Source organism: Papio anubis, chromosome 17 (assembly GCF_008728515.1).
Source record: "Papio anubis isolate 15944 chromosome 17, Panubis1.0, whole genome shotgun sequence".
Lineage (NCBI taxonomy): Eukaryota > Metazoa > Chordata > Mammalia > Primates > Cercopithecidae > Papio > Papio anubis.
This window is the reverse complement of record NC_044992.1, coordinates 66,957,416-66,984,660: the sequence shown is the minus strand read 5'-3', so window position 1 is coordinate 66,984,660 and position 27,245 is coordinate 66,957,416. Positions and strand designations below refer to the sequence as shown.

Here is a 27,245-nt window from a genome sequence, read left to right as displayed (position 1 = left end):
CCAAGAAGTTTGAGGCTGAAATGAACCATGATTGCACCACTGCACTTCAGCCTGGGCAATAGAGCGAGACTCTCTCTCAAATAATACAAGTAAATAGGCCGGGCACAGTGGCTCATGCCTGTAATCTCAGCACTTTGGGAGGGTGAGATGGGTGAATCACCTGAGGTCAGGAGTTCAAGACCAGCCTGGGCAACATGGCGAAACCCTGTCTCTACTAAAAATACAAAAATTAGCTGGTCATGGTTGCAGGCACTTGTAATGCCAGCTACTTGGGAGGCTGAGGCAGGAGAATTGCTTGAACCCAGGATGTGGAGGTTGCAGTGAGCAGAGATCATACCACTGAACTCCAGCCTGGGGGATAGAGTAAGACTGTGTCTCTGAAAAAGAAATAAATAAAAATAAATAAAAATTGTCAATAGATTACCAAATAACTCACCAAAAAGATTGAGCTGAGCTCATTAATTCCTTGCTGTAGTGTGGGTTCTGTGGTGATTTTATTGTTATAATGTAACACCAGGCCACATTGTCAGTAACTTCCAAAATGTTGGATGAATGGACACCTGGTAGGGTAAAAAGTCTGCCTGGTGCGGTGGCTCATACCTGTAATCCCAGCACTTTGGGAGGCTAAGGCAGGCAGATCTGTTGAACTTAGGCGTTTGAGACCAGCCTGGGCAGCATAGGGAGACCCTATCTCTACAAAAAGAATGAGCAGGGTGTGGTGGCTGGTGTCTGTAGTCCCCACTAAGGAGGCTGAGGTGGGAGGATCCCTTGAGCCCAGGAGGTGGAGGTTGCAGTGAGCCAAGATCACACCACTGCACTCCAGCCTTTGCTGCAGAGTGAGACCCTGTCTGAAAAAATAAAGTCTGTTTACTCAAAGTATTGCAGATTGGATATTATAAATCTTTTTAAAATTTGCCAATTAGTATATGAGTATATGAAAGAACTCTGTTTTAATTTGCATTTCTTTTTGTGTGTTTTAAATAGAGTAACATTTTAAATTTCTTTTGAAGGCTGGGCGCAGTGGCTCATGCCTATAATCCCAGCACTTTGGGAGGCTGAGGTGGGAGTTTGAGACCAGCCTGGCCAACATGGCGAAACCCAATCTCTACTAAAAATACCAAAATTAGCCAGGCATGGTGGTGCACACCTGTAGTCCCAGCTACTTGGAAGGCTGAGGCAGGAGAATTGCTTGAGCCTGGGAGGCAGAGGTTGCAGTGAGCTGAGATCGTGACACTGCAGTCCAGCCTGAGCGACAGCTAGATGCTGTTTCAAAAAAATAAATAAAAATAAATAAATTTATTTTGAGTCATTATTACATGTCAGGCTCTATCCAAAGCATTTAATGTATATTATCTATGTTGTCTAATTTAATCCTCAGTGGCTCTCATATGGTAGATATTATTCTCATTCTACAGATGAGAAAACTGGAACTTGTTTCACAACTTTGCCCAAAACTGTAGCTGTAAGTGTGAGGGGCCTGCCTCTAGACACCATGAAGATGCAACACTAAGCTATACTGGACTGGGGTCATGTATTTTATTTTCTGTGAATTTGGGGAAGAAGAGAGTTATATGGAAGAAAGAAAAAAAACTTACAAATACTTTTAGGATAGTAGTTTTTTGGATACAGTTGATATTGTTTGAAATGAATGATTAAAGCTGTACTTACCCTTCTTAAAATTCACTGCTTGGGATGGGCTGGTAATAGTTTTGAGGTTACTCTCATTAGGCTTCAGTGTATAGTTCACTACACCCCATTTTCTTGGGAAATGAACAGCAACATCTACTCTGTTAAAATCATTATACATTGTGTCTGCTTTCACATTTCTTCCTTTTAGTAATTAGTGTTGTGTATGTGTTAGAATTTTTTTCTGTCTTTACTGAAACACACCCTTTGGAATTCCTTTAGTGAATACACTCTTTTGGGTGGATAACCTAATAAGCTTTCCTCTTCGAGTTTTCAGTTTTTTAATTCAGCACAGCCTTGGAAGTAGGGATTTAATTTTCTGTCAAGCTCTGCATCTCACAAAGCAATAGTTACTCAAAACACGATTTTCAAGAAGGTTATTCTTTTTAAGCTTTCAGCAGATGAGTTGAGTAGCAGTAGGAAAGCAGGTATGGAGAACTGTCTTGATTTTTTGGTACTGCTATTGAATAACATTGCAGCTGTCTTAAATCCTGAATGACACAGAAGCTTATGGCTGGTCTTACTACATAGCACCTTGATAGTGACAGGGCTTTTCGTTTCTATCTGATTTCTGTTTTTCAAAAATAAAACTCCTTATTTTTTTCCTATCATTTTAAGTATTCTTCAGCTTCCTATCACTAATACGTAGTCTCAGCAATAGAGACCAGTTAAAATAAACAGGCTGAGGAAAATGTTGATAGCATGTAGGAGAGATTTGGGAGCATTTGTTAAAAGTAAACATAGGGCTGGGCATGGTGGCTCACTCTCCCTTGTAACCCCAGCACTTTGGGAGGCCGAGGCAGGCAGATTGCTTGAGGCCAGGAGTTTGAGACCAGCCTGGGTCTTAAACGGTAGATATTATTCTCGTTTTACATATGAGAAAACCGGAGCTTGTTTCAAAAGTTTGCCCAGAATTGTAGCTGTTAGTGTGAGGGGCCTGCCTCTAGAGACCATGCAAATTCAACACTAAGCTATACTGGACTGGTCTCACATAGTGAGACCCTGTCTCTACAAAAAGTAGAAAAAGTAGCCGGGCATAGTGGCCCACACCTGTAGGTCCAGCTACTTGGGAAGCGGAGGCGTGAGGATTGCTTGAGCCAAGGAGTAAGCCATGACATGCCACTGCACTTGTGCCTGGACAACAGAGCAAGACCCTGTCTCAAAAAAAAAAGAAAAGAAAAAGTAAAAGTAGATACAGAGGGAACTAGCCAAGTAAAAAATAGAACACTAAGCAGTTACTAATGCTGGGGAAAATTGAAGGATTGTACAAAAAAGTATCATTGGGTCAGGCACAGCCACTGATGCCTGTAATCCCAGCACCTGGGGAGGCCAAGGTGGGCGGATCACTTGAGGCGCCAGGAGTTCAAGACCAGCCTAGCCAACATGGCGAAACCCCGTCTCTACTAAAAATATCAAAAGTAGCCAGGCTTGTTGGCATGTGCCTGTAGTCCCAGCTACAGGCCAAGGTAGGAGGATCACTTGAACCTGGGAGGTGGAGGTTGCAATGAGCCGAGATTATGCCACTGCACTCCAGCCTGGGCAATCTTAGACTCTATCTCAAAAAAAAAAAAAAAAAAAAAAAAAGTATGATTGGTTTTAGTGCATTATTTAAATTATCAGTGAGTAGTATATCATGATATACTACTGATTAAACCAGAATATGTGATATTATTGGTATAGGGCAGGGGGAAACTAAATCTTCACCTTGCAGACAATAGATAATGGCTGGAATAAATTAAGAAAGCAGTAAAAGCACATTCTTTAGAAATACTGTATCCATTTTGTGCATTGACCACAAAATTAAAAAACAGAAAAATACTCTAAATACAAAGAGAAAGCAAAAAACAAAATTGAAAGTGATCGCCTGTGGGTGTTGGTAGGGAGCTGCTCTTTTTCATAAGCCTTTTAAAACTCTGACTTTTAAAATTATGTACATGGGTTAGTTTGATCAAAATAACTACAGAGAGTGTAAGTGAAGGGCATTTAAGGATACATAAAAATAAATACTCTCAGATCAACCTCTGCATTTTTTAATATTTGCTGGGATTCTTTCTTTACTTCCCCTGTTACAGCCAGCGGCGCCACATGGAATATCTTAGGTATGGCCTGAAGGAATAAACATTGATTTGGTTTATTAGTTACCTGCAGCAGAATGTTTGGCTTTCAGAATTTGACTGAAGGACTCATTATCAGACGATTTATTTTCTTTTTGATAATACTTATCTTGCTCTAATCTTAATATTCCCCACTGGCTCACTCCTTGGTCCATTTGCAGCTATGCTTGATTAGTGCCCCAATTGTCAACTTTAGAACAAAGGAATAATAATCACTTGTGCCCCTCAAATGAGCTACTAGGTCATAATTATCCAAGAAAGGTGTCCCTATAAATAATCTGTCCCAGTTCTGTTGTTTTCTGCTTTTTAGCAAGTATGAAAACAGTGACCGAGCTAACCAGAACAAGGCTTTATTTTTCTTTAGTTATCCACAGATCTAGGTTGTGTCCTATATTCATGGCTGGAGACGCTTCACTACACCAGTGATTGTACTACTGCCAGTTCATCATCACCTGATACAGTATCTCAGGGTTCTCACAGAATCTTTTACCTGCAACATGCGGTTTGCATCAGTTTTATACTCTGCTTGCTCTAAGAAGCTGTGTGCAAGGTGACAGAGAGAGATCTCACTTTACCTTTCTTTGGGCACCATCTCCCTGCACTTTCTTCCCCAAACAAGATAGTTGGCAGCTCAGATTCTGAAAAAGGGATTCCTTTCAAGTGTAGATTAGGACTTCAGCTCTGCTCCTTAGGTTAGTTAGAAATAATGTGGAGCTATTTCTGGAGTGCTGAGCCTTGGTCATTTATTTCATTCCTGGTGGGGACCCCAGAGTCTTGGGGATCTGCAGGGGAAAGAGCCTTATGCAAGAGCATCATCCCCACTATTTCCACCGTACGCGGCTCGGAGCTGTGATCTTTCTCTGGTTACCTGAACTTGCCGATCACAACATGGGAGTGCTGGGGGAAAGCCGCCAGTGCTTGTAGCAGTAAATGGATTGAAAAAGCAGTTCCTACATTTACTTACTCCTGCTCTCCTGGGAGCAGACCATGATTTAGTTTCGAGAAGAGTGCACCAGCTCGAGACCAAAGAGTCTTGCTTTGCTTGCTCTTGACTGTGGAGTAGGGAAGACCAGAAGGGAAGGTGGGGGGAAGGGAGGGAGACAGGCCTGTTGTAACCGAGAAGAGACAGGTGCCATCCCCAGGGTGAGGCCATCCTTTCAGTGGACCGTATTTGGTGCTGGAGAAGAGCCTGTGAGGAGTGAAGGAGGAAAGGCGGAGACTGAGCGGGACTCCAGCCGGTTCCTGCACGCAGTGCACACCCAGCGGGAAGGAAGAGGAAGTGTGTTCAGGAATAGCTCAGGCAGCTGTGCCATTGGCCGACAGGCCTGTCAGTCGCCTGGGGGCTGAGGCTGAAAAGAGGAAGAAGTTGGGGGGGGGGGGCCGTTGCCGGGAAGGGGGGGGGGAGGGCTGAGCCAGGCCGAGCCAGGGGGCGTGGGGGCTGGGACAGCAGGCCGATTGGCAGGGCGGGGTTGCCTTCAATCCTGGCCACTTCTCTTAATCGTCCCTCTCCTGCTTCAGGGTGGCATTGTGTGTCCCAGAGTGCCGGAGCGAGTCCCAGAAGAGAGGCGAGGCTAAGCCCAGAGCGCTGGGTTGCTTCAGCAGGGAAGACTCCCTTCCCCCTGCTTCAGGCTGCTGAGCACTGAGCAGCGCTCAGAATGGAAGCCATCGCCAAATATGACTTCAAAGCTACTGCAGACGACGAGCTGAGCTTCAAAAGGGGGGACATCCTCAAGGTAAGTGCTGATGCCGAGCACAATGCTGAGATCGCTCTCCTTGTGCTCACTCACCTTCTTTCGCCCTGATTACACACAAAGAAGCTGTGTTTTTCATTGTAGACTTTCAACATTTACCATCATATTTGATCTGGAGAGCTTGAAATAGATGCTGAGTAGAATATTAAATATGACTTAAGTGAGTTGGTGTGATGTGTGGTCTTTAACTGCCTTTGTGTGAATGCTTCAAGTATTTGTTTGTCTGTTGATACTGGTAATATTTCAAGTAAAGTCAAAATAGTGTGATTGTAGAAAGGAAGTATATGAATAGATTGATTTGCCCTGTAGAGTTTTATTTTAAAAATAGCATTTTTTAAAAAGACCTAGACTTGAAGTATTTATGTAAAAGCATTCAGTTAGTCTTATATAGCCAAAAGATTTTGCTTTCTAGAATATGATTTTGGTAGGTTAGAAATTAATTTTCCCAATTTAGAGAGGTTGTTAGAAGTGCATACCAAAACTCATTAAAGAACCTCAGTGTATTTTTATTCTTTGTGAAAAAACAAATGGAGTTCAAAATAATAAGGTGCAACCTGCTATTGTACAAGTCAGACTTCCACTTTCTTAAAAGAAACTTGAGGAGCAATTACCCCATATTAAACTCTAATTGCACGAAAACAAACCTGCTGACAGTTGAAAAATCAGCTTCTATACCGTGTGCAGCTTATTTTGAGCCCCACTATTTATGTGAGGATTCGCTCTCCCCCAGCACATGTTAATTATGTTGTTTACCCAATTGATGGGAGCAGTTTGCCCTTTTGGATGTGTAATTTATTTTAACGAGGATGAGTGTTATCAAAGAGTATGTTAATTTTAAAGGAGTAAAGTCTGAAGCTTAGTGTTTGAGTGTTTCCTGTGTCTCAAGTTTTGACATTTTTCCTTCAGAGCCTTAGACTGATTGTTGGAATTTGCTACCTCATTTGTTTACTACTCCTGAATGAAATTCTTAGAGTTTTGTAAAGAGAAAGCAAGTGGAGATGTAGAAATACAGTTCTTTATAAAAGGACGTGCAGTTTTTTTACTTTTAAGTTATGTGGACTTATTGATAGTCTCTATTTTGCCCTAATTGCCCAAAGTGTAGAGTTCTACTCTGAAGTTAACTGCCCAGGAATTTCTTAATGTTAGAAACATAGGTTGAGCCTCATAGAAGGTGATGCTGCAGAGCCGGTTAAAGAGAAGAAGGCTCTGTGTCTGTGTGTTCATTTCAAAGCTGTGTTTGTGGCTTTTCGGGGGTATTCTCAAAGTCAGCACTCAATTATCAGGAAGCAGAAGGAACCAGCTCTAGGTTTCTATTTTCTTGGACTAGAGAAAATATGCCCAGCTAGAGATCAGGGCAAAGTTAACTTAGACTACAAAATTGCTCAGTTTTCATTGGTGTATGGGAGAGGAAATTTGATGTTTCTGTGGGTGATTACTGTTTTCCGCAGATAACCTACTTGCGATGGTATAAGACAGGCTACTCAAATGCTGCCATTTATAACCTGTACAAAAACCCTTTTGGGCCAGTATTTTTTGTTTGTGATATAAACTTAGATTTCATAAGTTTATCTTAGAAACTTGAACCTAGAAGGCTGGTAGTTCATATTTTTCTCCAAATCTGTCCCATTGCACATTAAGCACTGAAGCAACAAATTAAAACAAAACTGGGGACATGCGGTCTCTTTTTAAGAATTTTTTTTTTTTTTTTGAGACGGACTCTCGCTCTGTCACCCAGGCTGGAGTGTGGTGGTAAGATCTGGGCTCACTGCAGGCTTCACCTCCCAGGTTCACACCATTCTCTTGCCTCAGCCTCCCGAGTAGCTGGGACTACAGGCGCCTGCCACCACGCCCAGCTAATTTTTTGTATTTTTAGTGGAGACGGGGTTTCTCTGTGTTAGCCAGGATGGTCTCGAGCTCCTGACCTCGTGATCTGCCCTCCTCGGCCTCCCAGAGTGCTGGGATTACAGGCGTGAGCCACTGCACCCAGCCTCTTTTTAAGAATTTTTAAACAAGAACTTTCCCTGATTTCTGTCTTTGAAGTTTGTCCTAGACCTAGACCATGAACATTTTATAAATTCTTTAACTTAAATTAGTAAACTCAGGAACAAGTGTAAAAACCTTCTCTCCCATCCTTTTATTAGGGAAGAAGATACTGTTTAACGATCCCTCAGAAATTTTTATTATAGGGGAGAAAGTAAATCAGAATAGTCACGTTCACTTTCAGATTTTCTTTGAGGAGACAGAAAAATACATATATGTGGTTCTTTTCAATTTGGTAGATAACTGAGATATGAAGTCATAATGCCATTATTGCTTTTGAACTGTGACCATTAGCTGTTTGTTGGTAATGTTGTGGCTTTACTCCAAAAGAAAAAAAAAAGAGTGACGATACAGTAGTTGCCCTTTGTCTCATAACTGTGTGAAATGGCTGGGTGAAGAGGAGGAACATGCTTTCTTAAAAGCTATTAGTTAAAAAAACAGAGTTTTTCTCATTTGATTCTTCCTTTGGATAGCTTTGATTTGGTAAGTCTTGAGGGTATTAATTGTAAGCCAAAACATGTTTTAAAAGTTGCTGGAATAGCATTGACCAATTTAACTTTCATTGAAATAGGCATATATATGCATGCCTCTTGATAAAGGAGATGTGCATATGGATATTGAATAAGTTTCATTTCAAGATAATGAAATAGGCACTTAGCCTTCACCCTCTGACTATAGTTCAGAAGGATCACATCTTCTCGTGTCTTGGAGTTCCTGGTTAACTTTTAGTTAAAAATGGTGACTCCTTTCCTCCAGCACACCCCTTCCCTACTTTCTGTCTACACATTGACCTGTTACTGTCCTGAGAAAAAGAGGAAAAAATAAAAGCATTTTCCTAAAATAGAGTTGAATGGTTCAATATGTCTGCCTTTGTTTCTCTCTCTTACAAAAGCTTGTGTTTTTCTTGGCTAGGGGAGGGAGAGGACACTGAGATGTAAAATAGAAGGAATTGCCCTTCCTCTGTAGGTTTCAGGCCTGGTGTGGTTGGAATAAATCAGAATTCCTCCCACCATTGTAGGGCAGACTTGAGACAGTCCCGGAGGTTCTCCACTGACAAGACCCCTAAATAGTCTACACTAGAGCACATAAAACTGGTTGAGCTTACCTAGGAGCTGCAGCTGCCATTTAGGGGCTTATGTATACTTACTTCAAATTGTGTTGCATAGGAATTAAGAGACCATTTTGAGCTCTCAAATCTGTGCTCATTCCGTTCTAGAGCCAGCTTCTTGCTTTCTTCAACTCTAGTGGAGAGCCAGCCCTGGGTCATCTAGTTGTATTCTACCTTCTCTGGCACTAACTACCTTTACTAGTTTCTTAAACTACTTTAAAAACAGGTCTTGAGTTCACATTGAGATCTTCAAACCATCCTCTGTCTTGGTAGCACTGTCTGGCCTATTTCAGTGTCACACTCACTAAGCATCTCTTGAGCCAGATACTGGGATAAGTTGCTTTGAGAGTTGGGAGAGAAATATAAGATGTTCTTAGTCCCTTCAGAAGCTCCAAAGTCTCAAGAGAACTGAGATTAATATGTGAAACTGTACAAGATGGTATATAAAAATTTTTTTAGGAAAGGGAACGATCTTTTAAAATTTCTTAAGTTAGATTTACTATTTTACAGATGAGGAAATGGTGGCCCATAGAGTTAAATGATCTATCCAAGATCACACAACTGTCATTCTTAGTAGTGATTTGTAGTAGTGATTCTTAGGAGTATTTGATGGTATGCACACTGTAACTGCTAGGGTCATTCAGGAAAGATGAGACTGGCAAGCGCTGACATCAGTCAGGTGTGTGCAGAGTTGTGACTTGAACTGAACCTTGTAAGGAGAACAAGACGTGTAGGTTAAGAGAAGGAGCACATTTCAAGGGAGACAGAAGTTGTGCTTGTTGTGTTTGAGATAGGAAGGCTGGAATAAGAATCTAGACTGACAAAGTGGAAAGTAAGGTAGAGTTGGAGCGAGGTGAGAAAAGCCTAGTTAAGAGTTTGATCTGGTCCTTAAGAAGCTTCGGAAGGTTTTTAGCGATGAAGAGCGTTGTCTGTGTGTAAAGAATTGCAAGGGGGCAAGTCTGGGATCCCAAGCCTGGATGGTGTCAAGTAATCTCTATCAACCTGGGATACTAGAAATGAAGGAGGGGAGTGGTTTGAAAGATGCTGAAAGGAAGAATCACAGGATTTCTGCCTGTCAGATAGAGGCATTTGAGTAAGTCTCCTAAGAAAGAAATGCCCTTTGATTATGATCCTCAATGGAGAAGATCAGTGAAGAGCCAAACCCTAGTTTGCTTGGTTAGAGTTTTTACAAGTTGTAAGTCCTGTGTTTCAGTGCACAAGTCCCATTTCAGGGGTTCGAATTACCTAATCTAAATAAAAAACCAGGTATGCTAGTACAAGCCTGAAGGCCCCACCTGCTCATGAAGCTGAGAGAGGAAGATGGCTTGAGCCCAGGAGTTGGAGCCCAACCTGGGCAACAAGGCAAGACCCCATCTCCAAATTAAAAAAAAAAAGAAAAGAAAAAAGGAGGTTCCCCCCACCCACTATTTTAAAGTCCTAGTATCAGTATACTCTGTAGAAGCATTAATTTTTTCTCCCAAAGTGCTGGAATTACAGGTGTGAGCCATTGTACCCAGCCTTTGCCTTTTGGTAACAATTCTTTTTTTTTTTTTTTTTTTTTGAGACGGAGTCTTGCTCTGCCGCCCAGGCTGGAGTACAGTGGCCGGATCTCAGCTCACTGCAAGCTCCGCCTCCCGGGTTCACGCCATTCTCCTGCCTCAGCCTCCCGAGTAGCTGGGACTACAGGCGCCTGCCACCTCGCCCGGCTAGTTTTTTGTATTTTTTTAGTAGAGACGGGGTTTCACCGTGTTAGCCAGGATGGTCTCGATCTCCTGACCTCGTGATCCGCCCATCTCGGCCTCCCAAAGTGCTGGGATTACAGGCTTGAGCCACCGCGCCCGGCCTCAAGAATTCTTATCAATCTTGTTGACTGAACCAGAATATTGCATTTAATCTTTAAGAAGGAGGTTAGTTTGTGGCCAGGCCCGGTGGCTCATGCCTGAATCCCAACACTTTGGGGAGGCCGAGGCGCATGGATCATTTAAGGTCAGGAGTTCGAGACCAGCCTGGCCAACATGGTGAAACCCTGTCTCTACTAAAAATACAAAAAACAGCTGGGCCCGGTGGTGTGGGTGCATTCCTGTAATCCCAGCTACTCAGGAGGGTGAGGCAGGAGAATCACTTGAACCTGGGATGTGGAGGTTGCAGTGAGCTAAGATTGTGCCACTGCGCTCCAGCCTGGGCAACTGAGAGAGACTCCATCTCAAAAAAACAAACAAACAAAAAAAGGAAGGGGGCAGTTTGTTGTTTGAGTGTTCTTAAAGCAAATAATCTGCTTGCTTTTTTTTTTTTTTTTTTTGAGACGGAGTCTTGCTCTGTCGCCCAGGCTGGAGTGCTGTGGCCGGATCTCAGCTCACTGCAAGCTCCGCCTCCCGGGTTCCCGCCATTCTCCTGCCTCAGCCTCCCAAGTAGCTGGGACTACAGGCGCCCGCCACCTCGCCCGGCTAGTTTTTTGTATTTTTTAGTAGAGACGGGGTTTCACCGTGTTAGCCAGGATGGTCTCGATCTCCTGACCTCGTGATCCGCCCGTCTCGGCCTCCCAAAGTGCTGGGATTACAGGCTTGAGCCACCGCGCCCGGCCGCTTGCTTTTTATTATATTCATTTTGTCAGCTGAATCGTCTATTTCCACATAGGTGCTGAGAATGAACTTTCAGTTCCTATATAAATAAGACTCTTTGGGAGACTGGCTGAAGAGGATTCTTCCCCCTGGTTGGAAAAGGAAATGAGTAAGGAAATGTAGTATTCCTTCAGAATCTTTCAGTTTCACCTCTAAACCATATGGTTGAATAGCTAGTAAGTTGTTGGGGTTTTTTTTTTTTTTTTTTTTTTGGCGAAGTCTTGCTCTATCGCCCAGGCTGGAGTGCAGTCGTGCGATCTCGGCTCACTACAGCCTTTACCTCCTGGGTTCAAGCGATTGTCCTGTCTCAGCCTCCCGAGTAGGTGGGATTATAGGCGCCTGCTACCACACCTGGCTAATGTTTTGTATTTTTAGTAGAGATGTGGTTTCACAATGTTGGCCAGGCTGGTCTTAAACTCCTGACCTCAAGTGATCCACCCGCCTTGGCCTCCCAAAGTGCTGGGATTACAGGTGTGAGCCACCAGGCCCGGCCTACTAAGTTATAGGTTATTCCTAATCTTGAGTCCTGAAAGTTTGGCATTTTTTTTGGCTTTTTTTTTTTTTTTTTTTTTTAAAAGACAGTCTCCCTCTGTCACCAAGGCTAGAATGCAGTGGTGCCGTCATAGCTCACTGCAACCTCTGTCTCCCAGGCTCAAGCGATCCTCCCACCTCAGCCTATAGCTGGGACTACAAGCGTGTGCTATCACAGCCTGCTAATTTTTGTACTTTTAGTAGAGATGGGTTTCACCAGGTTGGCCAGGTTGGTCTCGAACTCCTAGCCTCAAAAGATCCACCCGCCTTGGCTAGGATTACAGGCTTGAGTCACCATGCTGGGTGAGATTGGCATTCTTAACCCCATTTTATGGGTGCAGAAACAGGCTCAAAGCTTAAGAAACTTGCTCAGATTCACACATCTGGCAAGTGACAGAGATGGAGTCTGATCTTAGAACTTGCTGTGGTGTACCTGTCACAATACATGGATACCCCTCTTAACTGTCCCGGTATTAGCAAACCAGAAAGGTTAGGGTATCAGTAGTCTTGCTTTGTTCAACTGCCCGGCATTGCTTCCATGAGTGATTTATTGGACTTCCTGTCTAGACTAAGTTTGTCATTTTGTATGTCAGATTACCAGATATGACAAAGATTGACCCCATCCTCTGTTGACTGCAGTGTGAAGAAATGGGTACCACCATCCCATGTCTCTGGAGATTTTTACCAATATTGTCTTTCTCACTGGTGGCTTGGTAATAGGTATCAGAACATAAAATGATCCAGCAATTATAATTTTAAGAATTTGTTCTGAGGCTGAGCACAGTGGCTCATGCCTATAATCCCAGCACTTTGGGAGGCCAAAGCAGGCAGATCACTTGAGGTCAGAGTTTGAGACCAGCCCGGCCAACATGGTGAAATCCCGTCTCTACTAAAAATACAAAAATTAGCCGGTCGTGGTGATGTTTGCCTCTAGTCCCAAGTACTCAGGAGGCTAAGGCATGAGAATCGCTTGAATTTGGGAGGCAGAGGTTACAGTGAGCCAAGATCATGCCACTTGACTCCAGCCTGGGCTACAGAGTCTCCAAAAAAAAAAAAGAATTTATTCTAAGAACCTCTTAAACAAGTTTTTTAAAGATGAAGACATAAGGATGTTTATTTCAATTATCTATGTGCCACCTAGAAAAAATTTTTTCTGCCAGTACTATCAATTGTAAGATGCATTTTAGAGATGTTAAGACACGTAAAAGTGGCATGCATCTTCCAGTTGATGACATTGCCATACTAGACAAAAAACAAAACCAATTAGTGGGGTTTACAGAAGTAGATAATGGCACCTATTAAGTGGAATACCATGAAGGTGTTAATGCTGATCTATATCAACACAGAATAATGCCTACACTTGCACAGAGAAATGTTTAAATGGATCCTGTTTTAATAAGTAATAATATAACTAACATATTAAATACTTAGCATGCCCTTGCACTAAGCTAAGTATTCAACTTCCCTTCTTTTTTAATCTCACACAAATCCTGTAAAGGCAGATGCTGTTATCCTCATTTTACTGACAAAAAAATCTGAGGCTTAGATTGAATAGTTTGCCCAAATTCACAAGTTAGGATTCAGATCCAGTCTGTTTTAGTCCTAATTTTATGTTCTTTTTTTCTTTCTTTCTTTTTTATTTTTTTATTTTTTATTTTTATTTTTGAGACGGAGTTTCACTCTTGTTGCTCAGGCTGGAGTGCAATGGCACGATCTCAGCTCACTGCAACCTCTGCCTCTGTGGTTCAAGTGATTCTCCTGCCTCAGCCTCCTGAGTAGTTGGGATTACAAGCATCTGCCACCATGCCCAGCTAATTTTTGTATTTTTAGTAGAGACAAGGTTTCACCATGTTGGCCAGGCTGGTTTCAAACTCCTGACCTCAGGTGATCTGCCTGCCTTAGCCTCCCAAAGTGCTGGGATTACAGATGTGAGCCATCACGGCTGGCCTTATTTTCATTTTTGAAACAGAGTCTTGCTCTGTCACCCAGGCTGGGATGCAGTGGCATGATCTTGACTCACTGCAACCTGAGCCTCTCGGGCTCAAGGAATCCTCCTACCTCAGCCTCCTGAATAGGTGGGACTACAGTTGTACAGGTGTGCACTACCACACCTGGATAATTTAAATTTTTTGTTTGCTTGCCTTTTTTTTTTTTTTTTTGGTAGAGCCAGGAGGTCTCACTGTGTTGCCGAGGCTGGTCTCGAACTCCTGGGCTCAAGCGATCCGCCTGCCTCCCAAAGTGCTGGGATTACTGATACGAGCTACTGCACCCAGCCTCTGTAAATAAAGCCTTTCTGTACACAAATGAGGTCAAACGAGAGAGAGAGGCCATTTAGGAAAAAATGCTGTCTTTTCCTCTTTGTTTATTATGTACGTAGATCTCTTTCTAAATGCTCTCCCAAGAAGTAACTGATTTTCAGGTGATTTTTACTCTTTATTCTCTTTTGAATTACTTAACATATGTATCAGTTTTATTATTTATTTTATTTTATGTTATTTTGATACAAGAGTCTCTGTTGCCCAGGCTGGAGTACAGTGGCGCGATCTCAGCTCACTGCAGCCTCCACCTCCTGGGTTCAAGCGATTCTCCTTCCTCAGCCTCTTGAGTAGCTGGGATTACAGGCACACGCCACCACACCTGGCTGATTTTGTGTATTTTTAGTAGAGATGGGATTTTACCATGTTGGCCAGGCTGGTCTCAAACTCCCAACCTCAGGTGATCCACCCGCCTCGGCCTCCCAAAGTGCTGGGATTATAGGCGTGAGCCACCCTGCCCAGCTATCAGTTTTATTAAAACAAAAAAGTTACATTCAGATAGTAAGCAGTTTACATTCTGCATCTAGTTTACCTTGAAGGATATTCTAGGAAGGTGAAGTGCTCTGCTGAGGAGTGGTTTTGTTTTTTAAGGGTTGAGGTTTAACCTGATTTTAAATCTTTCAGGCCGCAGATCACTGTGACTGTGCTCAGTGTCATAAAACTTTGAGACATTTGAAAAAGTGACCCAAAATGACTTTTTGAGGAAAATCTTTGTCCTTTTGGCAGCTACTCCCTTAATTTTACCTCCTTCTGGATGTGGAATGAGAGACATCTGAAGTATTGTAAAGAATACTGGCTCTAGGCGAGACCTGCCTGCTTGGAATCCCAGCTCTGTCACAGGCAGATCTGGCGTTGCGATGTTGGGCAATTTACTTGGGCAATTTACCGGATGGCTTTGTGTTTTGGTTCTGACATCTGCAAAATGGGAACAATAGTCACCTACCTTCCTGGGGTCATAGTGAATATTAAAAGAGCCAATATGTTGGTGTTTTTTGTTGTTTTCTTTTTGGGAAGGAGTCTCGGCTCTGTCACCCAGGCTGTAGTGCAGTGGCGCTATCCTGGCTTACTGCAACCTCTGCCTCCTGGGTTCAAGCGGTCTTCTGCTTCAGCCTCTTGAGTAGCCGGGACTACAGGAGTACGCCACCACACCCAGCTAATTTTTGTATTTTTAGTAGATGGGGTTTCACCATATTGGCCAGGCTGGTCTCGAACTCCTGACGTTGTGATCCGCCTGCCTCAGCCTCCCAAAGTGTTGGGATTACAGGCGTGAGCCACGTGCCCAGCCTATGTTGGTGTTTTTAAAGCAGTAACTAGCATAAAGTCAACAGTAATTGCTAGCTTTTAGTTTTATTAATGCTATTCAGGTATACAACATTGATAAGAGGTGATTAGTCCAGACCCCGGGTTCAGGAAACTATTGAGTCACATGACTCTACCCATAAAACTGGCCAAAGGTTATCTGCTATTACCTCAGACTCAGAACTGTTCCAACCCTGTCCCAGAGCTTAGCTGAAAGCACTGTATTGTTGGAGGGGTTTTCTCTGTTCTTACACATCTATAACAAATAGATGGATACCTATGCTGTGTCTTATTGGGGGCCTCTTTTATAAGTTTCTTTAGTTTACCGAAGCTTTGGGATTGTGCAATTGCCTAACAGTAAGAAATGTTTGAAAAAACAGCCTTGGGGAAAACTCATACTATTTACTGTAAGGATATTAAGGACGATTTCATTATCTCTAACTGCCCTCAATGAGAAGCCATGGGTAAACATTCTCTGTAGTCTCAATAGTGAGAATAGATGTATTTTTCCCAAACAACTTTTAAAAAATCTTAAGGATGCTATAGATAATGCTTAATATTTCCTTCTTTATTAGAAAGTTTAGCCCGCCTTGGTCCAGTTTCTAGCAGTAGTTCTTATACTTTTTGTCCTAACATTTTTATCAAAAGAACTACATATTGAGTGTCCCTAATCCAAAGATCTGAAATCTGAAACTTTTTTGAGCGCCAACATGGCACTCAAAGGAAGTACTTATTGGAGCATTTTAGATTTTCAGATTTAGGGATGCAGAACCCATATAAATGCAAATATTCCAAAATCCAGAAAACTCTGAAATGCCTCTGGTCCCTTATTTCAGGTAAGAGATATACAACCTGTATTAATTATTAGCAGTAAAATATTGAAAGTTTTTTTCCTCATTTTAACAGTGGCTTTTATTTTCAACTAATTTATTCTTTAGTTTAACAGTGGAATTTTTATTCCTTTTTTTTGAAGGACTTTTTTTTTTTTTTTGGGAGACGGCATCTCGCTCTGTCGCCAGGCTGGTGCAGTGACGTGATCTCGGCTTACCACAACCTCTGCCTCCCCGGTTCAAGCGATTTTCCTGCCTCAGCCTCCTGAGTAGCTGGGACTACAGGCAGGCGCCTCCACGCCCAACTAATTTTTGTATTTTTAGTAGAGACGGGGTTTCACCATGTTGGCCAGGATGGTCTCGATCTCTTGACACTGTAATCCACCCGCCTCAGCCTCCCAAAGTGCTGGGATTACAGGAACCCAGGACTTTTAAAATCTAGGTTTAAGAAAATGGCAAAAGCCCTTGGTAAATTTGAAAAATACAAGAGCATCAGTTTTAGTTATGCAGTGAAAAAAATGTATTTTGGACCTAAAACTGTAGGATTCACTGAGAACAAGAAAGGGGTATGTGTTTTGGGAAATGTTGATCATTTCATGTCTCATCACTGTCACCAGGGCTAGAATGAAATGGCGTGATCTTGGCTCATTGCAACTTCCGCCTCCCGGGTTCAAGCAATTCTTCTGCCTCAGCCTCCCGAGTAGCTGGGATTTCGGGTGCCCGCCACCATGCCTGGCTAATTTTTTTGTATTTTTAGTAGAGACGAAGGTTTCACTGTGTTGACCAGGCTGGTCTTGAACTTCTGACCTTGTGATCTGCCCACCTCCGCCTCCCAAAGTGCTGGGATGAGCCACTACACCTGGCATATCTTTATTTTCATAGGTAACTATGAAGAGGAGTTTGAAAAGGAATGCTGGGGAAAAAGAATATATTTAGATTATTTTATTAGCAATATTTCCACTTCACTGTAACATTTAAAGTTACTTTAGCATACACTAATAGATAGGAAACTCAAAATTCTGCATAAGTCCCTCTATTCCAGTATTTTTACTATTTCAGATTTCTCTTAAGCTTTATCATTATGCATATACATTTTTATAATCCTGTAATTGTAGTGAATTTAAAATGTTACCATTTTCCATATTAGTTTTACTAATTATTTTCAGTGGCTGTATAACATATCAGGTTAATGTTCTGTAATTGACTTAACTATTTCCCTATTGCTATACATTTCACTTGTTTCTGTTAATAATTTAGTTCATAATCTCAAGGGAGGTTTTGATATATGTATTGTCCTATTGTCTGAATGGCTGAACAAATGATTACCTACTTAAGATGACCTTAAATGAGAATGGCCCATAATCCCTAGCCAGAATACATAATAATAGCACAGCTAATGTTTGGTTCATTCTCTAGTCTCCTTTAACAATAGAACATTATTTCAAAGTTTGACAGTGTTTTATAGGACTATGTTAACCAGATTTGTGAGATGGTTAAACATCTTTCCCTCAGCATGTAAGATGCTTGACACAGTTTTTGGCCGCATGTTTTATTTTATGCTATTTTTTTTAGGTGGTTAATTTCCTTTTTCTATAGCTTTGTCAGGTTAAATTCATAAGTGATTATGATAGCAGAGAAATCTGGCATGTATTCATAATTTAATTTGTCTTTGCACTAAATGAATATTTTCTAGAGGGAGACCATCCATCCTAACTCATGCTTGGAACAAGACGGGAAGACAGACAAACCAGTCTTTGTTTAGTTTGTGTTGCAAATGTTTAGCTTTAAGCCAGGAGGCCCTGCTGAGAACTTTTGAGAAGAAAGTATTGTAACTTAATGCAATATCCTCACTCACATATACTGCAATATAAAGAAAAAAGAAGAGTGTGATGTTGGGTAACAGTTGGTTTTCTCTGGATGTAGGGATTATGGAGAACTTTAACTTTCTGTATTGTGCATTTCTATAATAGTGTTTTTTTTTTTTTTTTTTAACTACAAGCTATTAGTTTTGTAATCAGAAAAAGCAGTAAAAAACAAAAACACTACAGTAGTTTCAGTAGTTTTCCAGATGTCAGTTTGCAGGTCAACAAATATTCTAGGGCCATTTTGCTGTCTAACAAGGAAAGAAAAAAATCACTGTGCACAGCTTCATGGAGCAAATTCGTTTCCTACTAAAACTCTTCTTGGTGTAGACAGTACCTCATCTTCCACACTATATGAGGTTATTACATAGAAATTTTGTAGCATCTAATATGATAAACTAGAAACATGACATGTTCAGCTGTTTTCTCTACGAATAAACAGATTGGCCCTAAAACTGGTCTTGCTATCTAGATTTCTAGTTATATCTCAATTATCTTTTCCCCACATGGGATGTGAAAGTAATGTTATATGCTTTCTTGTGTACGTACTTTTGATTTAGGTCAGTCTCCACACTGCATTAAAATTACTAATGAAACAAATTGCAGTTTTCCAGAGGTTCATGTTTCCGTTTCTCCTTCCTTGGCTTTCCTGCATTTTTAGCCCCAGTCAAAATTCTATTTATTATGTATCAACTTTTATAAAATGCTTGACTTTGAAAAGTATAATTAAAAGACAAAGATATAGGCTGGGCGCGGTGGCTCAAGCCTGTAATCCCAGCACTTTGGGAGGCCGAGACGGGCGGATCACGAGGTCAGGAGATCGAGACCATCCTGGCTAGCACGGTGAAACCCCGTCTCTACTAAAAAATACAAAAAACTAGCCAGGCGAGGTGGCGGGCGCCTGTAGTCCCAGCTACTGGGGAGGCTGAGGCAGGAGAATGGCGTAAACCCGGGAGGCGGAGCTTGCAGTGAGCTGAGATCCGGCCACTGCACTCCCGCCTGGGCGGCAGAGCGAGACTCCGTCTCAAAAAAAAAAAAAAAAAGACAAAGATATGAAATTAATAGTGGGTTTTAGCTATCTATCATTCGTTAAGAAATCAAGTGACCAGGTAAGGTGGCCTGTAATCCTAGCACTTTGGGAGGCTGAAATGGGAGGACAACTTGAGCTCAGGAGTTCGAGACCAGCCTGGGCAACATGCAAGACCTTGTTTGTACTAAAAATCAAAAAAATTAGCCAGGTGTGGTGGTGCATGCCTGTAGTCCCAGCTACTTGGGAGGCTAAGGTGGGAAGACTGCTTGAGCCCAGGAGGCAGAGACTACAGTGAGCTATGTTTGCCCCACTGTATTGCCCCACTGTACTCCAGCCTGGGTGACAGTGTGTGACCCTGTCTTTTTTTTTTTAATGGAAATCAAATGTCTTCTTTATTTAATTCTTTTAAAATTTTTATTAGACTCATTTAATAGAAAAAGCATAAAAGAAATTAGGTCATAATTCCCTCCTGATGCCCAGATAACAATTTTGAAATTAAATAAGCAAATAAATGTCTCACTCATCATTAGAAAATTTATGTGACAAACCTTCTTCCCAAAGAAAATCACTATTCAGATTTTCTGTAACCTTTCAGAAAAAACATTTAATGCATATAGCCATAGTTACTTTTATTGCAGTTCGTTGGTACAATAAAACATAACAGTGAAACCATATTCAGAATTTTACAATGAAAGTAAGCAGATACTTCATCTTTGGAGAGAAGAATGGCATTTCTGTTGAAGTGTACCTCTTTAGAAAATGGCAGTAGCTCAGAGGATTTCTATACCAGGCTCTTAGAGAAGATACAATGATTAAGACTTTTCTTAGCCAGGCGCGGTGGCTCACGCCTGCAATTGCAGCACTCTGGGAGGCCGAGTCAGGCGGATCACAAGGTCAGGAGATCAAGACCATCCTGGCTAACACGATGAAACCCCGTCTCTACTAAAAATACAAAAAAAAAATTAGTCGGGCGCGGTGGCGGGCACCTGTAGTCCCAGCTATTCGGGAGGCTGAGGCAGGAGAATAGTGTGAACCTGGGAGGCGGAGCTTGCAGTGAGCTGAGATCGCGCCACTGCACTCCAGCCTGGGAGACAGCGAGACTCTGCCTCAAAAAAAAAAAAGAAAAAGAAAATCGTATTAAAGCTAAGTCAGAATAGATTGTGAACCGAAATTTGTGTGAATTTTCCAAAACATTGTGCTGAAGTAGTCCACGTCATATATCCCAGTGAATTTGTAACTAATGGCCTCATTTAATGCTAGAAGTGAGAATTGGTAGACTCTACAAGCCTTCCCTTAATTAATTGGTCTCCTTCTGTACTTAGGTTACCAGTACAGAAGAACTAATACTTTAGTGTTCGTAAACTTGGAGAAAGTCACACTGTATCTGCTCAGAGGCCTGTCATCTGCCTTCTTTAAGCTTGTAATAGAATTACACCCACCTGAACAGTTGTTATCTTTAAAGTTCTTAGTAGTAATTTTCATGTTTAGCTATGAATTTTTTAGTGTTGTATGTTCACGTGTGAAATTTCTATATTTTTCTCTCACTTCATCCCTTCCCTGTTAGATATTAAAGGCCTGGCAAAAAGGATATGCCTCTCACCTGCATATCCTCAGGTGACCTCATGAAAAATTATTCTTGTATAACTTGCTTTTGGGTTTGGGTGTTTGTTTGTTTGAGACAGTCTCACTCTGTTACCCAGGCTAGAATGCAGTGGCTAAATCTCGGCTCACTACAACCTCCACCCTCCTTGGATTCTCCTCCCTCAGCCTCCCAAGTAGCTGGGATTACAGGTGCCCACCACCACGCTCAACTAATTTTTGTATTTTTAGTAGAGATGGTGTTTCATCATGTTGGCCAGGCTGGCTTGAACTCCTGACTGCAGGTGATCCCCCCCCCAACCTCCGCCTCCCAAAGTGCTGGAATTACAGGCGTGAGCCACTGCACCTGGCCCAGGTTTGGGTTTTATATTGTCAACTGAAACTAAGGCTGTTGAGGCAGAAATGATTTCATAAAGGTTTATTGGAAGGCCTGGCAAATGAGAATCGACGTGGGAAGACACACCAGCAGACTTGGGGGTTGTTCTGAAGCCTGTCCCAAGGTGAAAGATTTTTTTTGTTTTGCTGTTTGTTTCTTCGTAGGTTGTTTTCTTTTTTAGAGTTTTGGTCTCTCGTCCAGGCTAGAGTGTAGTGGCGTGATCTTGGCTCACTGCAACCTCTGCCTCCCAGGTTCAAGCAGTTCTCCCACCTCAGCCTCCCTAGTAGCTGGGACTACAGGCGGGTGCCATCACACCCAGCTAATTTTTGTACTTTTAGTAGAGACGGAGTTTCACCATGTTGGCCGGGCTGGTCTGTAACTCCAGACCTCAAGTGATCCACCTGCCTCAGCCTCCCAAAGTACTGGGATTACAGGTGTGAGCCACCACATCTGGCCTTTTTTTTTTTTTTTTTTTTTTTTTGAGACAGGGTGTCGCTCTGTTGCCTGGGCTGGAGTGCAGCCTCAACTTCCTAGGCTCAAGCAATTCACCTACCTCAGCCTCCTGAGTAGCTGGGACAACAGGTGAGCACCACCATGCCCAGCTAACTTTTTGTATTTTGTAGAAACAAGATCCCGCCATGTTGCCCAGGCTGGTCTCGAACTCATGGCCTCAAGCAGTCCTCCCGCCTTGACCTCACAAAGTGTTGGGATTGCAGGCATGAACCACTGCGCCTGGCCGCTTTTTGTTTGTAATAGAAATGGGGCCTCATTCTGTCACCCCAGACTGAAGTGCGGTGGCCCCACCATAGCTCATTGCAGCCTCGAACTCCTGGGCTCAGGTGATCGTCTCACTTCAGCCTCCTGAGTAGCTAGGACTACAGATGTGCACCACCGCACCCTGTATTTGAAAACTGTAACTTTTAATATATATATATATTTTTTTTTGGTAGAGAGGGGATCACTATGTTTCCCAGGCTGGTCTTGAGTGATCCTCCCACCTCAGCCTCCCAAGTAGCTGAGATTATAGATGTGAGTCACTGGGCCCAGCTGTGAAGGTCTGTTTTATGTTTTTGAGACAGGATCTGGCTCTGTTACCCAGGCTGGAGTGCAGTGGTACAGTCATGGCTCAGTACAGCCCCAACATTCTAGGCTAGTTGATCTTCCCACCCTAGTCTCTGGAACTACAGGTGTCCACCCCCATGCCCAACTCTTTTTTTTTTTTTTTGTAGGGATAGAGTCTCATTATGTTGCCCAGGCTTGTCTCAAACTTCTGGACTCAAGCCGTCCTCTCACCTTGGCCTCCCAAAGCGCTGGGATTACAGATTACAGGTGTGAGCCACCTTGCCTGGCCTGTGAAAGGTTTTTAGGAAAGTTTAAAAGAAGGGAGGATACTCCTGAAACCAGAGTTGTCTTATTTCCATTGGATAGTAAATATGTAAGTTATAATCGTTGGTTACAGATTATGTCATACAGGCTAAAAATGTCTATGTGCAAGACAATCGATAGAAGTTCATGCTTTGGCTAATCTTTTTTGTTTTGTTTTTTGAGACAGAGTCTTGCTTGCTCTGTTTCCCAGGCTGAAATGCAGCAGTGCAGTCTCAGCTCACTGCAGCCTCCACCTCCCGCATTCAAGAGGTTTTCTTGCCTCAACCTCCCGAGTAGCTGGGGTTACAGGGGCATGCCACCAGGCCTGGGTAATTTTTTATTTTATTTTATTTTATTATTATTATTATTTTTGAGATGGAGTCTCTTTCTGTCACCCAGACTGGAGTGCAGTGGCACAATCTCGGCTCACTGCAACCTCCGCTTCCCAGGTTCAAGCAATTCTCCTGCCTCAGCCTCCCAAGTAGCGGGGACTATAGGCACATGCCGCCACGCCTGGCTAATTTCTTGTATTTTAGTAGAGATGGGGTTTAACCATGTTGTCCAGGCTGGTCTCGAACTCCTGAGCTCAGCCAATCTGCCTGCCTCGGCCTCCCAAAGTGCTGGGATTACAGGCCTGAGCCATTGCACCCTTCCAGGCCCAGGTAATTTTTGTATTTTTTGTAGAGATGAGGTTTCACCATATTTGCCAAGATGGTCTCAAACTCCTGACCTCAGGTAATCTGCCTGCCTCAGCCTCCCAAAGTGTTGGGATTACAGGTGTGAGCCACTGTGCCGGCTGATTTCTATTTTCATTGTAGTTGTAGAGCATACTTTTGTATGATTTTAATCCTTTCAGATTTATTGGGGCTCGTTTTATGGCCTACCATCTGGTTTGTCCTGGAGAATGTTCTCCTACGCGCTTGAGATAGATTTTTATTCTGCTGTTGTTGGGTAGAGTCTTCTGTAGATGATGTTAGATCTCTTGGTTAATTACTTTCTCTTTTTTTTTTTTTTCTGAAAGTTGTTTTCAAATGGATTTAACTACAATGAAATTCATCATAATTCATAATCAGCAATTATAGGAAAGAATAACGTGAGCTTTTGTGGACTTATATCCATTTGAGAACATGAAAGATCAGACATAGAATGTGATGTGATGATTGGCATGAGAAGTATAGTGATAGAATTATGTAGGTCAGGCTAGCTGGCTCACATCTGTATTCCTAGCACTTTGGGAGGCTGAGGCAGGAATACCCCTTAAAGCCAGGAGTTTGAGACCAGCCTGGGCAACAAAGTGAGACCCCTATGTCTTCAAAAAAAAAAAAAAAAAAAAAAGCAAATAGTTTAAATTAGTCAATCGTGGTGGCATACATCTGCAGTCCCAGCTACTCAGGAGGCTTAGGCAGGAGGATGACTTGAGTTCAGGAGTTTGAGGCTGCAGTGAACCGTGATCTCACCACTGTACTGTAGCCTGAGCGACTGAATGAGGCCCCTTATCTCAAAAAAGAAAAAGAAACAATTATTTAAATGCATGAATCCGAATGCTGTGCAGAGAGCATATGCCATGTAGAGTTATTTGAGAATGTCATGATAGTAGTAGCTTTTTTTTTTCTTCTTTTCTTGAGACAGAGTCTTGCTCTGTCGCCCAGGTTGGGAGTGCAGTGGCGTGATCGTGGCTCACTGCAGCCTCAATCTGCTGGGCTCCAGCAGTCTTCCCACATCAGCCTCCCAAGTAGCTGGGACTACAGGTATGTGCCACCACACTTGGCTTTTTTTTTTTTTTTTTGGAACCATTGGGTTTTTCCTTTTTTTTGAGATGGAGTCTTACTCTGTCTCCCAGGCTGGGGTGCATGCAGTGGTGCTTGCAGTGGCATGATCTCGGCTCACTGCAACCTCCTCGCTCGGATTCCAGCGATTCTCCTGCCTCAGCCTCCTGAGTAGCTGGAATTACAGATGCCCAGCACTATGTCTGGCTAATTTGTGTATTTTTAGAAGAGATGGGGTTTCACCATAATGGCTGGGCTGGTCTCAAACTCCTGACCTCAGGTGATCTGCCTGCCTCGGCCTCCCAAAGTGCTGGGGTTACAAACGTGAGCCACTGCACCCGGCCTTAATGAATTCTTAAGAATACCAGTACCTTGATTAATTATAGCAACAAATTATTGAGTATCTCCTAAGCAAAGGGTACTGTGTTTAGTGCTAAGGTTGATACTAAGAGCAGAATTACAGATGTGAAATTTAATAAATACACTGTTTTAAGAGCTTTGCTAAAGATGTGTATGTAATGTTCTGAATGAAACAGACTTAGTAAGATGTGAGTGTTGAAAAGTTTTCTCAGCTAATTTAGCAGCACTCAGGACTGCTTTGTCCATGCAGATATGGCTGACTTACTGAGGACTTTTGTTTCTAACATTAGCCAAGATTACTGTCAACTCTGAAGAGATGTTGGAGTTGTCCTAGAACACTTAAACTTGGAAGTTAAATTGCCATTCAGTGTGTTTGGCAGAGTTATAAAAGTAGACATGAGCCATATTGATAGCGGCACGGCATATGAAGAGCTTCAGAATACTTATGACACTTCTTTGACATTCTGTGAAAGGCTGTAGATAAGTACCTCCAAACTTCATGCCTCCAGCCTCACTCTTGCTTAAGGAAATACTCTATGAAAGTAGATTTTTTCTTTTCTTTTCTCTTCGTTTCTTTTCTTTTTTTTTTTTTTTTGAGACAGAGTCTCTCTGTCCCCCAGGCTGGAGTGCAGTGGCATGATCTTAGTTTACTGCAGCCTCTGCCTCCCGGGTTCAACCGATTCTCCTTCCTCAGCCTCCCGAGTAGCTGGGTTTACAGGTGCCCACCACCACGCCTGGCTAATTTTTGTTCTTGTAGTAGAGACGGGGATTTGGTTGCACCATGTTGGCCAGGCTGGTCTCAAACTCCTGACCTCAAATGATCCGCCCATCTCAGCCTCCCAGAGTGCTGGGATTACAGGCATGAGTTACTGTGCCCAGCTAAATATCTGTTCTTTTAGCTCTTTATTAGTTCCTATGTAGTGACAAATTATTTTCTAAAAGCTAATAAATTGGTGTTTCTGTGGAAGATATTTCTCATTGAATGCATGTTAATAGTGTTTTAAGGTGACACCACAAAGTATTTGTCTTCCATGTGCTTGATATTTACATAGTACTCTAAGCTGCACTGTGGAGTACTGTGGCCCCTAGCTTATATGGCTGTCATTTATATTAGGCTAAAAATTCACCAGTGCAGCCGTATTTCAAGTTATCGGTGGCTGTGAGTGGATAGAGACTCTACTGTATTGGACAGTGCAGATATAGGACATATGCAGAAAGTGTTACTGGACAACCCTGCTGTAGAACGTCACCAGTGTTTCTGGAATCACTTTTCGTGGCTTGAAGTATTTTGTGTTCCACTTTCAAATGCTAGAAATCGTGTCTTCCCTTCTCGTTGTAAACTCCTGGTGATTATTGTGGTCTTTGGAGGTGAGGCCTTTGGGCAGAATTGGGATGGGAGTGGAAAGTAAACTGCTTTGCTGTGGACTTGAAGTAGAATTGGGGTGAGGTGTTCCTGTTCTCATGAGTCACTTGCCTGTCTGCACTGTTCCCTTTCCTTGTGAACCTTTTATTTCCCAAACCCCTTCTTCACCTTTTCCGCCTCCAGCCTGTGCAGAGGCACATAGATACTGGGAACCTGTTGCACCTAGTTCTACATCTTCACTAGTGGAAATAAAAGAGTTCTTCTCTTAGGCTCACTGCTCGGGGGTGGCCTGTAAGATGTTCTTGAGTCTAGTGCTTTCTCTTCTAATTTGGGTGCCTTGTGTCATTGGATGTGTAATGTGGTCTTGAGCTAAATGTGCAGACAGCAGCATCTGAGACATATCCAGAGAGCAGAGGCAGCATTTCTTTGAATTCAGCATAACCATAATTACTGTGTTTTCTTTTCAGAACTCTGTTTTACGCAAATAATCTTCGGCACAGTCTTACTCTTATTGTAGATACTCATTTTAATTCTTTGTGTTAACTTGCACCACAATTTTGCATAATTTACCATCCTCATCCAGAAAGCTCTACAGTGTTCCGTTGGTCAACATTTTTGCCAGTAATGTCAGAAATAATGGGTTGGGTGATCTTAGTTTCTATATTTAAACAAAATTTTGTCAATTTTCAGTTAGTTGCTTGTTTTCCCTGGCCACTGGGCTATCTCACATTTCTAGTCTTCAGTCATGTTGTTCCTTTTGTCTGGTGTAACCTTTAGAATTTACATGCCTTGGCCACCCCTCGTTGCTTAGAACAGACCCAATCTCCAGAAGGTTTTCTGGGTGTTCTTCTCTTCCGTCAGGTTACCCTCCACTGCCCCTGAGCACCCTTGTGTACCTCTTGCCACCAGTGTGCTTTTGTTTTTCCAGTTCACAGTAGGTTCCTCTATCAGCATCTTGCACAGTTGCTTAGCAACATAGTTTAATGTGTTGGAGGCAAGAAGGGAGGAGATTCACACCATGTTCATCCTACTCAGTGTGAACCGAGTCTATAGTTGATATCCTCTTTGTGTCACTCAGTGTTGTCCTGCCGGAGTTCAGGCTTGGTTCTTATTTTGCCGCAGCTCTTTTGCCTTTATTTAGACAACAGACCAGAAATAGGAACCCTTGAATTTTTTTTTTATTCCTTTATTTTTCTTGCCAGAACCTTGGTTAGGTTTCTTAACTACTTTTT

At 42.5% G+C, this 27,245-nt stretch overlaps 1 protein-coding gene across 3 annotated transcripts in view; it reads left to right on the top strand.

The window, feature by feature from the left end:
• Nucleotides 1-27,245, top strand: part of GRB2 (growth factor receptor bound protein 2) — an 86,778-nt gene that overhangs the window by 7,656 nt on the left and 51,877 nt on the right. For all 3 annotated transcript variants that reach the window (XM_003913427.4, XM_021927958.2, XM_017950969.3), the window contains exon 2: nucleotides 5,319-5,533. In XM_003913427.4, coding sequence (XP_003913476.1) covers nucleotides 5,456-5,533 — 78 coding nt within the window. In that variant the 5' untranslated portion in view covers nucleotides 5,319-5,455. The remainder of the gene's footprint in view (nucleotides 1-5,318; nucleotides 5,534-27,245) is intronic.